The following is a 15,120-nucleotide window of genomic DNA, read 5'->3' as shown; positions in this document are numbered from 1 at the left end:
CCAGTGCATCAGGTCCCATACTGAAACTGATCTGACTACTAGGACACTAACATTTGTTGTGGTTGGTGTGCGTTTGGGTCATGTAGACGCGGTGTAGTTTAGGCGCTTGTGTGTACGTGCGCTGTCTTATTTGTCCTGTTTTAGCTCTGTTGGTTTTTGTGTCACGTCGGGTAGGTAGCTGGGCGCTTGGTTGTACGCTGTGTTATTTGTCCTGTTTTAGCTCTGTTGGTTTTTGTGTCACGTCGGGTAGGTAGCTGGGCGTTTGGTTGTATGTTTAAGATGAACACTCTCTCTCTCCAGGCAAGTTTGACCCGAAAGCGATGAATAACTTCTATGACAACATTCAGCCAGGACCGGTGGTCCCACCCAAACCTGTGAGAAAGGGTGAGTGAGCAGGCTTCCCTGAGCGGGGGGTACTGGGGAGTCTGTGTGGCATGAGTGGGTATAGATGTCTATGTGCTATACAGTGTGTGTGTTTGTTCTGCTCTAGAGTCTGAGTGTGTGTAGGTGTCTATGTGCTGTACAGTGTGTGTGTTTGTTCTGCTCTAGAGTCTGAGTGTGTGTAGGTGTCTATGTGCTATACAGTGTGTGTGTTTGTTCTGCTCTAGAGTCTGAGTGTGTGTAGATGTTTATGTGCTGTACAGTGTGTGTGTTTGCTCTAGAGTCTGTGTGTGTAGATGTTTATACGTGTCTACGTGATGTGGAGTCTGTTCTGCTGTAAAGTCTGTGTGTGTATAGATGTATATGTGCTGTACAGTGTGTGTGTTTGCTCTGGAGTCTGTGTGTGTATGGATGTATATGTGCTGTACAGTGTGTGTGTTTGCTCTGGAGTCTGTGTGTGTATAGATGTTTATACGTGTCTATGTGCTGTACAGAGTGTGTGTTTGTTCTGCTCTAGAGTCTGTGTGTGTATAGATGTTTATGCGCTGTACAGTGTGTGTGTTCTGCTCTGGAGTCTGTGTGTGTAGATGTTTATACGTGTCTATGTGCTGTAGAGTGTATGTGTGTTTGTTCTGCTCTAGAGTCTGAGTGTGTGTAGATGTTTATACATGTCTATGTGCTGTGGAGTCTGTTCTGCTGTAAAGTCTGTGTGTGTATAGATGTTTATGCGCTGTACAGTGTGTGTTTGCTCTAGAGTCTGTGTGTGTAGATGTCTATACGTGTCTACGTGCTGTAGAGTGTGTGTGTGTGTGTTCTGCTCTAGAATCTGAGTGTGTGTAGACGTTTATACGTGTCTACGTGCTGTGGAGTCTGTTCTGCTGCTGAGTGTGCTCCTGTCCCACAGACGGAGGGGGCAGCTCCAAGGCTGCGGGGAGGCCTGCTCCGCGGGACGAGGATTTTGAAGGGGTGCAGTGGAACTGCGAGAGCTGCACCTTCCTCAACCACCCTGCACTGAACCGGTGTGAGCAGTGTGAGATGCCCCGCTACACCTGAGCCACGCCCCCTGTGTCTGAGCCACGCCCCCTGCGTCTAAGCCACGCCCCCTGCCTCTGAGCCACGTCCCCTCATGCCTGAGCCACGCCTTCTCGCACCCGACCCATGGCTCATTGTCAGAACCATGCCCCCTTATCCCCTAGCCACGCCCTCTACACCTGACCCGCCCCCCCGCCCCCTCAACGGCTGAGCCTCGCCCACTACACCTGAGCCACGGCCCGTATGAGGAAGACTACCTCCTACCCCCCCCGCTGCGCATACACCCAGCACCTGACCCAAAACATGCATCCCAACCCCCCCTCCTCCCCCCACTTTCAGAGAGGAGTTGCCTGTGAAGAGAGAGAGAAAAACTCTTCAGAAAAGGAGGGGGGCAGGAAATTTAAGCTAAAGTGGATACCTGTGGAGGTGTGGCCCCAGCTCAGGGAACAGGCAGCGTGGGGGTGGGGGTGGGGGCGGGGGGGGTGGTTCAGAGAAGACAGGGGCGTGGCTTGGAACTGGCAACCCTCGGGGTGGTTCATAGAACGAACTGCGTGGGTGTGCTTCAGCGGTCGTGGGGGGGTCCGAACTCCCCCCCCCCCCCCATGCCGAAAGAGACTGCAGTGTTTACGTGCCTGGCGTGCACCCGCAAGACGGACTACAGACGGACTGCCGGACTGCGTTAAACACGAGGAGCAGCTGGAGTCCAGTAAACCTACACTGTACGCCGTCCCTGCCCTGCAAGGCAAACGACACTAACAGACTCGCGTTCGAATATACTCCTGATTCTGCTCTGCGTTACGCTCTATTGTACACACGCAAGGGGTTTTTCCTGTCGGCAGGCTTCAGGTTCCTGTAGTTAATGAAGCACTGGGGCTCCGTGCGGAGCTCGGTGTGTGAATGTACGTATGAATATATCTGTAAGAACGTATATACTCGTCCTCTGTCCACATACGCCTATGAACAATTCAAAAAAAAGCACTGCATCTATTGTGAATTCAGGAACTTCTTAATATCTGCTGTAGTGGGACACACTTAATGTATTCTTCCTTTTTGGTTGCATTGGTGCCTGAAGTGGGCTCGTTTACCCATCGAACCCTATAGCACCTCAGCCCGACTGCAGAAATTAACCTTATTATGCTGGCTGCGCGTGTTCGGGTGGGGTGCTATAGGGCCTGGACAGACTACTATAGGGTTAGAGGAAACCCCTTTGATTGGTTTTGGGTGTGGTATTAGTATTTCTTTTGGGTGGAGGTAATGAAACTAACCCGATATCGCCCCACCTGAATTAGGCCCCTAGGGCCTCAGTCTGCCCCGGTCGGGGTGAAGCAGTGACGGTTGGTCTGTTTTGTTTTGAGGTCATAATGAGTAGTATTGTATAAACAAGGTGTGTGTGTATGTGTGTGTGTGATTGTGTTTTTTTGTTTGTTTTGTTAATTTTAAATCTTGAAATTTTTCTAATTTTCTGCCCCTCCCTCTGCTGGAAGAGGAGCAAAATGTGGGACTACTCCAGCATTAATGCAGCTGTGGGGAACAGTGCCGCCATTCAACCAACTCCTCCTCCACCAACACCACCCTCTCCCCCTACACCAACACCACCCTTTCCCCCTTCACCAACACCACCTTCCCTCCCACCAACACCACCCCCTCCACTTACACCAACACCTCCCCCTCCTCCACCAACACCACCCCCTCCACCAGCACCCCAACCTCTCCACCTACACCAACACCTCCCCCTCCTGCACCACCACCACCACCCTCTCCCCCTCCACCACCACAGTTGCCACCCCCACCACCTCAGCGTCCCCAGCCAGAATCCTGTGAGATTGCAGCCTGGTTTAGCATGTACATAATGTAATATATGTGTCGAAATAAACATACCAGAAGTCTCCCAGTGGCGTTTCTTTACAGGTAAAAGGTCCTGTTCCTGTAAAAACAGGACACCGTTATGGCTCTTCATCTGACAGAATGACAGCAGAGGTCCGATATCAGGGCTGAGGTTGTCTATAATCTTCCCTGAACCTGGTCTGACAATACTTTCCACTTTCTCAGGGACTTTTTATCAACACCCTGGACTATTACTGATCTGACAGGTGAAAATGAGTAATGCTTAAGCTGTTCTTTTGGAGAAAAAAAAACCCCCTGTCATAGAACAGAAGAACAGGAATGATGCGACAAGGAAAGGTTAACATAACTGCGTGCTTTATTGATATACACAGTAAAGCTATTTATATTACAGTAGTAAGGCATATATTTGGTGGCATTTGATATGTTTCGAAGGAAAATGTGTAACATGAGATTTTTTAAAATAAAGACAAAAATGATAATATTGGGGTTAGAGATGAATATATGAAATATCTGAAAACATCCTGGAACATGCTGTCACCACGAGAGGCGTCAGTCAGGTTTACTCATTTTTAATCAGATTATACAACAAAATTAATGGTTATATTTAGTACTTCGTGATTAAATAGGTAATGCTTGCCCTTTCGAAGCAACAATAAAGCAAAAACTAAAATGCATCTCGGAAAAGGGTGCAGTGTTATTAAAGAAAGTAGTGAGTGTATTCAGATTCCATCTCCGTGACACTAACAAACAAAAAAACAAAAGCAAAAACAATGTATTTAGAAATACAATGTTTGAACAAGAACACAAACAAGATGGAGAAGGACACATTAAAAGTCTAAGACAATGACTGAATTCAGTTTAGATGCTTTAAGATGGTAATTTCACTGAAATCTCGCTGAGGCGTAATGGAGAACTGGACAGAATACCGAAAGTACGGAGTACCGAAGAAACTGAGGTAGAACTTGCATGACTGGAAGAATGGGCAGGGATCTGCGCAGAGCAACACACTCCTCTTCCACGTGTCCATCTCTCAGTGTGCTTGGAAAAGACTAAATTCCAACAAAATAATCTCTTCTGTGACTGAAAAAAAACAAACACCCCCCCCCCCCTCTGCTTTCAAGCACAACATTCGGTACAAGTTATCACTTTTCAATCTCACCTTCAACAGATTTCAGACACATCCGAAAAGAACCAAGTCTCCCTTTCTCATCCTTTTGAAAACAATACGTTATCGATTCTTGATTATAAAAAATCTTTCGAAAGGGTTTTTTTCAAAGATACTACTTCGCAATGAATCTAAACACAAAAGGGAAAATGTGATTTAACTAGGTGTCGGAGAAAAAAAATGCTCTGCACCAGCTGATCCAGGATCAGCTTACGCAACCATCATGTGAAAACAGCAGGAAGTGATACAAGGTGAGTTATAATACTGCGTTTCAAAAAAGGTGTGGAGCATGCTGGGAAATCAAGAGACAGTGAAGTAAACAGAAAGACCAATGACTTGGGTGAATAATTTGGTAACAATATTGGTGGGGGTTTTATCTAAAGCAAGAACGACAACACTGTTAAGGTGAACGTTTCTCCTTCACACGCACGCGCACACACTCACACGTACATACACACATCTATAAAGTTGCACAACAAATGCATTGCCTTTAAAAGATTTTTTCATGTTTTTCATAAATAAATGTATGTCATATAAAGCGTCCTTTAGTTTACAATCTTTTTAATTGTTACAAACTTTTTTTTTTTGAACGATCTGAAATGTGCTCCATACAAAGAAACAGCAAATCATTTCACACACATTTCCGAAGTGTTTTGTACAATTGCATAGAAGTGTAAAAACCTGCCTTTGTTAATAAAACAATTTTTAGACTTAAGAAACTACTGAATTCTACAAGTTTGTAACCATGATCTTTGACAAAAATAGATGTATTTTTCTCTTTGTAAAGGTGTCCAGTCCAGTTGTTTTGACTATAAAAGCATGCTGGGGAGGGAGAGGGGGAGGAGCCGTGTTACTCCGCCCCCGGCTCGTCCGTCATCACACTGACCAGAGACTCCACAGCGCGGCCTAGGTCATCCGCCATATGGAACAAGCTGCCCACACCGAGGCCTGGGGAGAGAGAGAGAGAGCTGATCACACACACACACACACATGCACGCACACACACGCACATATACACACACACACACACTCTACACGCACATGCGCGCACACACACGCACGTATACACACACACACACTCTACACGCACGCGCGCACACACTCACACACGTGTCCACACACAAACACACACACATATATACATTCTACACACACGGACACACATATACACATACACACACACACACACACACACACAAACACGCGCACATGCACGCACACACATGCACATATACACCCACACACACACACACACTCTACACACACACGCACGCAGTCATATACATACACACGCGCACACACTCACACATATATACACTCTACACACACACATACTACACACACTAAACACACACATATACGCAGAACACACACAAAAATCTCACACAGCAAACATTTCAATCTCTTTCCTCCCCTTCTCAAGCCATCAAGCAGAGAGAGAGAGGGGACGGGCGAGAAGTAACATTTTTCCACAAGGAGGTGAAGAACTTTTCAGTCTGTACTCAAGAAGCCCCTCGTTTTTCTCCCTGTCTTTCCAAAACAACTCCGCTTCACGGCTTACTGGATCCAAGAAGCTGACAGAAAAGCCAGCCGTAACAACGACACTGAATACGTTCAAGTAATCAGGTAACAAATGCTATAAATGTATCAGCTACAAATTAAATGCAGTGAATAAAATGATTTTAAAACTGTTAAAGCTAGCTAGCCTGCTAACAAAAACACAAACCAACCCACCACCAAGTTACCAACTCTCAAATGAGAAACCCATTTATAAAGCGCAAGTGTCAGGATTGTAGACTTCCGTTTTAGCAGGCTGTTATCATTTTAACTATTTATTTTTTTGCCACCGTGGACAGTCGCCTACAGAAGAGGTGCTCTGCGCTACCTGTTAAAATACAATCAGAGATGGTCTGTCTCTGCCTTTCTAAAGCGGCTACCAGCGTACGCGACTTCACTCCCTTTGGTGGACGTTATGACGAGTCCACAGCTTCACTAGCGTGGCAGCTAACCATGCTAAGTTGCTCAGAAAGGCGCCTGCACTACGCTGTGTAGAGAAACTCAGCGCTACACGGTCCTGCTGCTCCTGCCCGACGCACAGGCGCCAGCAGGACCCCGCGCGCGGCTAAAAGTGGCAGTTCAGCCTCACCCGCGGCTCCACTAAGCCCTGAAACAGAAGAGCAGGGCCTCCGCGGGTGGGCTGTCAGACCAGGATCAAAACAAGCTCCGACAGTGGAAAAGACACTCGAGGAGAAAAAGACACTCTCTTAAGTAGAAAGGTGTGAAAGGAGGGAAAGAAAAAAAAGAAGAGAAAGAAAGAGACAGAGAAAGAGACATATGGAAGGTCCGGAGGAGAGAGAGAGAGAGAGAGGAATGATTCTGGAGGTGCGGTAGTGAGCAGTGCCACTGACCTCTCACTGGTTTCCCCGTCGTCCTCCTTCAGCAGAGAACCAGGAGGAGGAGGGTGTGCAGAGGGGTGAAGAGAGAGAGAGAGGGAGAAAGAAGGTGGAGTGAGGGAGGGAAAGAGAAAAATGGAGAGCACCGATTCAGTAAGAAGGCAAACGGTTCACTTTAAAGCACTAGCGTGTGTTTGTGTGCGTGCGTGTGTGTGTGCGTGCATGTTTGTGTGCGTGTGCATGCATGCGTGTATCCGTACGTGTGTGTGTGTGTGTAGGTGTACGATATGTCTTGTTTGCCAGGATGTGTAGCCGTTTCTCACCCTGGCTATGAGGGAAGGAGCTGTTGAGCTGCTCCATCACCTCCTCCAGTCCAGTGCTCGTATCCTGGGTAGGACTGGCCAGCTCGTCCTCACCTGACAGGAAGTAATGAGGATGACAGGTACAGGAAAGGGAGGAGACAAACAGCAGAAGAGACTCATTAATGAGATTAAAAGCTTTTCAGCTGCTTGTTATGTGCAAGAAAAAAAATAAACAGAATGGGGCTAGCTTGTTAGCAAATTAGTAAAGTCCAAATAAGGACATTTTAAGGGCCAATTTCCCAGACATGGATTAAGCCTAGTGTTAGACTAAAAGAAAAAAATTCAATGAACATTGAAAGAAGTATTTAATCGAGGACAAGGCTTAATCCATGTCTGGGAGACCAACTCTAAATGTTATACAAATGATCACACAGCCCACCAAGAGAATTTCAGGCGGTGTAACCTGAGAGGGTGTTACACTCACAAACGAGTCAAACAAACAGGGAAGAGGAAATGGACCCAGGAGAGTAATACATGTTGACGATAATACTTCTGAGACACTCATTGGCTGAAAATTTAAAATGGCAGAACACATGAGCTTGACTTAAAAAAGCACTATATTTCCCATCTCTGATTTAGACACATTTATATTAATTACTCACTGTAAAAGTTACACAAAAACAGTTTTATTTTTAGAAGAGGGTATAAGTATCTTTTATATAACGTATCTTCTTAGGAGCACCAGTTCACGATGCAACGTCCTCCCTATTTAACACTAATAATAATGAAGCACTGGAGTACAAGGGCCAGTCATCTTGTGACCCTGGAAACGAACGTCATATCGGTGTTTCCCACAGACCCTTGCAATCCTTTTACACACTTTGTTTGCGCAGGGCTATGGGAACCCCTGTGTAAACTGGCTTGACAGCACATCCATTGTGGGGCCCTTCAGTGTCAACATGTCCTCTGACGTGACCCTCTCAGGTCATCTCGGAATTTGGCACAAACCTCCCCCCCTATCAATCAAGAATGCTACGCAGACCAAGGGGGAAAATGCAGCAAAAAATATGAACAAGTCTCCATTTAGGAAGGTTATTCAACTTTTTTTAAAGGGGCGGTTCCCCCAGAGCAGGATCCATCCATCTACCAGGTAGTTTCACTAAATTGTGATGAGTTTGAGATATTCTCACCCCGAGAAAACACACTTCACAGGTCCATCTTAACTATTAATGGGTGAAACAACAAAAGCTTCTTACTAATCTGCCTGCACACGACTTTGCGTAGATACACAGCTGATGTACTTTGGGAGAAGTAGTAGTTTGATAGATCCTTGCAGAAATTAAGCTCTGTAGATGTGGGATTATATTTGGAAAGAGATGTTTCTGTTGAATTTTTCAAATGTTAATTTTGGCCACTTTGAAGCCACAAGAAGATGGACTAGCGAGGTGCGATTTATCATGGTAAGTAGCAGTGAATATTTAGCAAAATACCTGGATGGACAGATACTACATTGGATAATTTGAAACATACCATAATTACATTTTTGGGTGAACTGGGCCTTTAAATAAAAAAAATACAAACCCTGTCACTAACAAGGTCTCTGATTGGCTCAGCTCAGTGTGAATTGGGGCTGGGGTGGGGTGTGGTATGACTGTAATGCAGGGCTCAGTGTAGTTTGGGGTGGGGTGGGGTGTGATATGACTGAAATGCAAAGCTCAGTGTGGATTGGGGCTGGGTGGGATATGACTGCAATGCAGGGCTCAGAGTGGATTGGGGATGGGGTGTGATATGACTGAAATGCAGGGCTCAGAGTGGATTGGGGATGGGGTATGATGTGACTGAAATGCAGGGCTCAGAGTGGATTGGGGATGGGGTGTGATATGACTGAAATGCAGGGCTCAGTGTGGATTGGGGCTGGGGTATGATGTGACTGAAATGCAGGCTCAGTGTGGATTGGGGCTGGGTTGCGATATGACTGAAATGCAGGCTCAGTGTGGATTGGGGCTGGGGTGGGATATGACTGAAATGCAGGGCTCAGTGTGGATTGGGGATGGGGTGTGATATGACTGAAATGCATTGTGCAGAGTGGATTGGGGATGGGGTATGATGTGACTGAAATGCAGGGCTCAGTGTGGATTGGGGATGGGGTATGATGTGACTGAAATGCAGGGCTCAGTGTGGACTGTAATGCAGGGCTCAGTGTGGATTGGGGATGGGGTGTGATATGACTGAAATGCATTGTGCAGAGTGGATTGGGGCTGGGTTGTGATATGACTGAAATGCATTGTGCAGAGTGGATTGGGGCTGGGTTGTGATATGACTGAAATGCACGGCGCAGAGTAAGAGGCGGCGCTAGCATTAGCGCCCGGCTGGCTCACCCATGGTGTCGGTGGTCTGGCTGGCGGCCACGCGCAGGAGGGGCAGGCTGCTGTCGGAGCGCTGGGAGGACGTGGAGGGGGACGACAGCGCCGTGCCGTTCAGCTTGGGGTCCGTCTGCGGCTGGTACAGAGACAGGGGCTCGCCATGCTTACTATCTTACACCAGCGTCTCCCACGCTCTCAAAGTGTCCCTGAACTCACAGCTAAACGCAGGAGCCACTGCTTTTCCCTGCCTGTGTCTGTGTCTAATCCCTCTGTGTCTGTAACTCACCCAGCCGTGTGTCCGTCTGTAACCCGCCTGTGTGTCTGTAACCAGTCTGTGCGTCTGTCTGTAACTTGACTGTGTGTCTGTCTATAACCCGTCTGTGTCAGTCTGTAACATGTCTGCGTGGCCGTCTGTAACCCGTCTGTGAGTCTGCCTGTGCCACCCACGCCTGTGTGTCCGTCTGTAACCTGTCAGTGCCTCCGTCCTTAATGTGCCTGTGTGTCTGTCTGTAACCCATCTGTGTGTCTTCTGTTAACGTGCCTGTCTGTCTGTCTGTCTGTCTGTCCGTAACACCCGTGTGTGGCGCTCTGGTCTCACCTGCTCCAGCAGCTGGCGCAGGCGGTGCAGCTGGGACTCCAGCTGCTTGTTGTGGTCCTCCAGGATCTGCATGCGGGCCTCCAGCCGGCCCTTGTGCTGCCGCAGCAGCTTGGCCTCGGCGATGAGCTCGGCATCCCGCGGGCTCTGGGGCGACACGGGCAGCGCCTCGGGGGGCGAGGGCAGCGGGGACAGCCCCTTGCGGTCGTGGGCCTGCTTCAGGCGGTCGTACTCGGCCTGCAGGTTCCTGAGGGGACAGGGGACAGCCCCGCTTTAGCTGCCGGGGCCCGGGTTCGACCGAGCCGCGCCCTGCAGCGCTGCGGGACGGGCGCGCGCGCACCCACCTGTTCTCCTCCTCCAGGTCGTTGAGGACGCGCTCCAGCTCCCCCCGCTCCTCGCTCTCCAGGGAGATGAGGATCTGGGCGGGGCTGCGGGGCTGGCTCAGGGGGGACTCCTGGTTCAGGCTCTGGCAGTAGTGTTGGATCAGCAGGTGCTCGTCGTCGCTGCAGCGCGGGAAATAGCACCGGCCAATCAGAGCAGCCGCAACGCGCCAGTTGCCCAATCAACAATGTGATATTCAGGCAGCCAACCAATGAAAACCCACTCCACGTCAGGGAGGAAGGAGGAGGAATGGAGGACGATTAGTACCACTCACATGCTCTCGTTTGGTGAGATGCTGTCATTCAGATAGGAGCCATTTCGGTTTTCCATTTCAGCTAGTCTGTGAACAACAGGACAGGAGGGTAACCAGGAGAATAACACACTCATGCACACACAAACACACACACCAACAGACACAAACACACACACACACACACACACCAACAGACACACACACCAACAGACACAAACACACACACACACACACACACCAACAGACACAAACACACACACACCAACAGACACAAACACACACATACTCATGCACACACAAACACATACACACACACACACACCAACAGACACAAACACACACACACACACCAACAGACACAAACACACACACACTCATGCACACACAAACACACACACCAACAGACACAAACACACACACACTCATGCACACACAAACACACACACCAACAGACACAAACACACGCACACACTCATGCACACAAACACACACACACACCAACAGACACAAACACACACACACTCATGCACACACAAACACACACACACCAACAGACAAACACACACAGACACACACACGCACACACACACACTCATGCACACACACACAAACACACAAACACAAAACAGTTATACCATGAAACTGCTGTGTTATAAACGTATCCGCAACAAAGCAATCGCCTTCAAACACCTCTTACTGGTTTTATTACTGCTACTAAAACACTCCTACTGCATTCACGATCCGTGCAGGATTAGTGGCAGTATGCTCATTGTGTTCATCACCACAGATTAGTTATCAGTGTTCTCACTGCATCTGCCGTTATTGTGGATTATTCGCTGAAATCACCATCAGTGTCAGATTAGTGTCAGCATTCAAATTATATTCACCATCAACGGGGGACTAATGCAAGAAATCTCCCTCCACTGTTCCGGGTGGGGGGGGGGGGGGCTAACAGTCGAGTTTTGGCCTTCACCATCAGTTATTTTCTTACAGTTGTATTAGCGATTCTTCAGCTGTACTAGCGATGCCCCGTTTCATATGGGGGGGGTAAAGACAACAGCCTCTGCGGCCGACTGCTTTCATAAAAAAGTAAACTGTCCGAGTCCTTGCAGATTCCGTATCGAACCACACACTGGCTGAACCTTTAGCCCTCACTCATTGACCCCACACTAAACCCCCCTCAGCGTCTGCTCTGAACGCAGGGGGTGAGACGGCCTGGCCGAGCACCCCACTTCCGTTCCACACAAACGCGCCCGGGAGCATCCGCTGCGTTGGGTCGATGCCCGGCCAGCCAGTGCGGCGCCTGGCTGGGGGTTCGGCTCGAGCGCTCACCTAACGCTCCTTGCATGAATGGCATGGGGCCTGAATAAGTCCAGGGTTCGATTATTGAGTGGGAGCGGCTCACCTGCTGGCATAATGCTCGATTCGGGAGTGGGTGTCATCGTGGGACAGCTGGGGAGATGACGCAGGCCTACCGACAGGAAGGAGCCAAAAAAAACGAAAAGGAGAATTTGAGTCCTTCAGGTATTCAACTGCCGTCGTCTGAATAGAGCTACTCCTTTATAGCTCACCAGTCAGCAGCAGTGCAAAATGAGACATATACTTTAACTCTGTGAACTTGCTATTACCTGTGTCTGACATTTCAATGAGATTCGGTTGTGTTTAAAATAAAAAAAGGCTAATTAAATCTATTTGTGTACAGTGCATCGGTACGCTCTAAATTGCTCGTCAGAAAAAAGGTTTTTAAAACGGGGTTATTTTTGTTCACCTGTCAGAACTCTCTATTCTTATTTCCACTCAGTTGATGCAGTAATTTGCTGGGTGGCATCAGCCTTGTTCAGACTCTCATTAGGCTCCCTTTAATAAATCACCTCCTTGTTCACGGTCGGATGCGATATAACGTGTTCAGCAATAAAAGCATGTAGCACAACTGCTGTACAGGTTGCCAAACCCCGGGCACTGAAAAGCTCCTTTCGAGGGAAAAGAAGACCTCTGCATATGTACTACGCGTCCACTTTCTGTACAGGGGAACGCGCTCTCAGTTGTCACAACATTCGGCATAATATTCCGTCAATCATCACAATATTTGTCAACGATAAAAATCGGTTCAGCCGCTTAGAGGGCTTCAAATAGAGCAGCTGGCTCTATGGAGCCATCGGTCAGCAACAAGTGGCCCGCCTATAACCAAGTTATCCATTGGGCTATAGAATAAAGAAGAGTTAGCGTGTGTATTCTCATTACCGGTTCCTTCAGGAAGAACGATGAAAAGACTCTATGAGTATGGCATGACGGGGACTGAGGATGAATTACAGAAACCAGTGGGGCCTGCTGTTGCCGAGGCACAGGCAGAACACCCACTTTTGGTTACAATGTAGGTAATCACTGTTTTCTCAAAGCAACCGGTTTCAAAGGCAGGAAAATGAGTCTTTTCATGAAAGAGAATTAAATGGCTTGGCCAGCAAGAGCACTGTCATGTCCTTTGCACTAGGGGGCAGCAAAGAGCCATCAGTGGAACCTGAATTGAGACGTGTTGGCAGGCAAGACAGGGATGACCAGAAAGGGAAAAAAATAAGTTAAAATATTAGACCAGCAGGTTGATGAATTTGCTGGTGTCTAAATGTAAGCACTGGAAGACAATGATTGAGTGATTTTTTTAGTTTTTACTGTTCTATGGGGCAAGTTGAGCCATCGCCTCTCAAATTTCAGACAATTCCAGACAAATTCTCAAGCATTAATGTCAAATTCTGATGTTCGCATATATATCACTCGCACAAAAGCTCACATATGCTTTCTTTAATAGTAATAAAAAGAGAGAGAAGGCGAGGACGAGTGACAGTGAGTGGGTGGGGGGGGGGGCCGGAGGGCATCTCTACGTCTACCACTAGGGGGCAGTGCAGCCCCTGGGTACTGTAAAGTGGTGGCTCTCTTGCAATCTCAGTCAGGCTTCTCACGGGTCACATGGCAAATTCCTCTTCTGAGTAAGCGGTAAACGGTGCTACCATTTCCAGCTCCAGCTGTTTGCACGATCGGTTTGAGATGCTTGGGAAAGTGGAAATAAAGAGGCCCTTCGGGGAGTTAGGGGGTTTGGGGTGAGATAAGGAAGGACATGCATCCCGTTGATTGGTGTAAGAGGTTATAATATTAATGCAATCTGATGCTACATGCAGACCCAGACACAAAGGAAATGAAAACAAGGGCTCTGTGCAGAAGTGAAGGAGCATGAAGCAGGTGACTGAGCAACAAACAGGTGTGTGTGTGCGTGTGTGTGTGAGAGAGTGTTTGTGTGTATGTGTGTGGGCGTGTGTAAGACAGTGTTAGTGTGTATGAGCGTGTGTGTGTGCACACGTGCATGCATGCCTGCGTGTATGTGTGCCAGCGTGCCTATATGTGGGTGCGTACCCGCATGTGTATGTGTGTGTGTGTGTGTGTGTGTGTGTGCGCGTACCTGTGAGTGCCTGTCAGTGCCTGTGTGTAGGTGTGTACTCGCATGTGAGTGGGTGTGTGTGTGTGTACGTGCGTGCATGTGTGCGAGTGCCTGTGTATGCGTGCGTGCGAGTGCCGGTGTGTGTGTGTGCATGTGTGTGTGTGAGTGATGCAGTGCCTTGGTCAGTTGCTCGGAGTACTCACGCATAATCTACAGGCCAGAAGTTGATCAGTGTAACAGGACTGCAAGACAAAAAACGTGAGATGAAGACAGGGGGCAGCAGCGAGACACTTTTTTTAAAGGAGCAAAACCACAGTGCATGATGGGAATAACACATACAGGAGGAGCAGCTGGAGAGCGCACGCGCACACACACACCCCCAAGCACGTACGCAAGCACACACACACCCAGACACACGCACATGCGCACACACACACACACACCCAGACACACATACACGCACGCACACACGCACACGCACACACACACCCAGACACACATACGCGCACGCGCGCACACACACACCCCCAAGCACGCACGCATGCACACGCACACCCAGACGCACACACACACACACACACACACACACACCCAGACACACGCACACGCACGCACACACGCACACACGCGCACACACGCACCCTCTCCAATGCTCCAGACTGGCTACACCTGAGTGTACTGCATGATAAATGGTGCAAATCATAGATTCAGAGTGAGAATAATCTGGATGGTGACCGGATGTTAGCGTGCGTCAGCAGGAGGACAGAGGAGGAGCGCAGTGGGGAGGACGGCGGGGAGGCGCGCGCGGAGGCGCTAGCTCACGTCTCCATGTTGTCTCCCTCCAGAACGCTCTGCACAGGCAGGTATCCCATCCTGGGGTGCTTGGCAAAGTAGCGTTTCGTCCTGAATTTGTTTTTCAGCACCTTGGCAAAGTCCCGCACGTCTTCCCCAGAAGTCGTCTAAAAAAGACAAGAGTTCCAACGATG

General features: G+C 48.6%; 2 protein-coding genes across 22 annotated transcripts in view; one reads left to right on the top strand and one right to left on the bottom strand.

Annotated features, from left to right (window-relative positions):
• The window catches only part of tab3 (TGF-beta activated kinase 1 (MAP3K7) binding protein 3), a 14,330-nt gene extending 12,550 nt beyond the window's left edge, over positions 1-1,780 (top strand). For 2 of the 3 annotated variants that reach the window (XM_035394720.1, XM_035394722.1), the window contains exons 6-7: positions 301-384; positions 1,286-1,780. In XM_035394720.1, the coding sequence (XP_035250611.1) occupies positions 301-384; positions 1,286-1,434 (233 nt within the window). In that variant the 3' untranslated portion in view covers positions 1,435-1,780. The remainder of the gene's footprint in view (positions 1-300; positions 385-1,285) is intronic. The other variant, XM_035394721.1, reaches the window with a different exon arrangement.
• A 1,810-nt stretch (positions 1,781-3,590) lies between these two features.
• The window catches only part of dmd (dystrophin), a 202,044-nt gene continuing 190,514 nt past the window's right edge, over positions 3,591-15,120 (bottom strand). For 8 of the 19 annotated variants that reach the window (XM_035394701.1, XM_035394698.1, XM_035394703.1 and 5 more), the window contains 9 exons: positions 14,957-15,093; positions 14,338-14,376; positions 12,116-12,181; positions 10,732-10,797; positions 10,421-10,579; positions 10,080-10,323; positions 9,497-9,617; positions 7,140-7,232; positions 3,591-5,371 (listed from right to left, as the gene is read on the bottom strand). In XM_035394701.1, the coding sequence (XP_035250592.1) occupies positions 5,274-5,371; positions 7,140-7,232; positions 9,497-9,617; positions 10,080-10,323; positions 10,421-10,579; positions 10,732-10,797; positions 12,116-12,181; positions 14,338-14,376; positions 14,957-15,093 (1,023 nt within the window). In that variant the 3' untranslated portion in view covers positions 3,591-5,273. Of the gene's footprint in view, positions 5,372-6,831; positions 6,858-7,139; positions 7,233-9,496; positions 9,618-10,079; positions 10,324-10,420; positions 10,580-10,731; positions 10,798-12,115; positions 12,182-14,337; positions 14,377-14,952; positions 15,094-15,120 lie in introns of those variants that run through there. The other 11 variants (XM_035394719.1, XM_035394700.1, XM_035394704.1 and 8 more) reach the window with 5 other exon arrangements.

Source organism: Anguilla anguilla, chromosome 15 (genome assembly GCF_013347855.1).
Source record: "Anguilla anguilla isolate fAngAng1 chromosome 15, fAngAng1.pri, whole genome shotgun sequence".
In the NCBI taxonomy this organism is placed as follows: domain Eukaryota; kingdom Metazoa; phylum Chordata; class Actinopteri; order Anguilliformes; family Anguillidae; genus Anguilla; species Anguilla anguilla.
The sequence above is the reverse complement of the archived record's forward strand: the minus strand, read 5'-3'. Positions and strand labels throughout refer to the sequence as shown.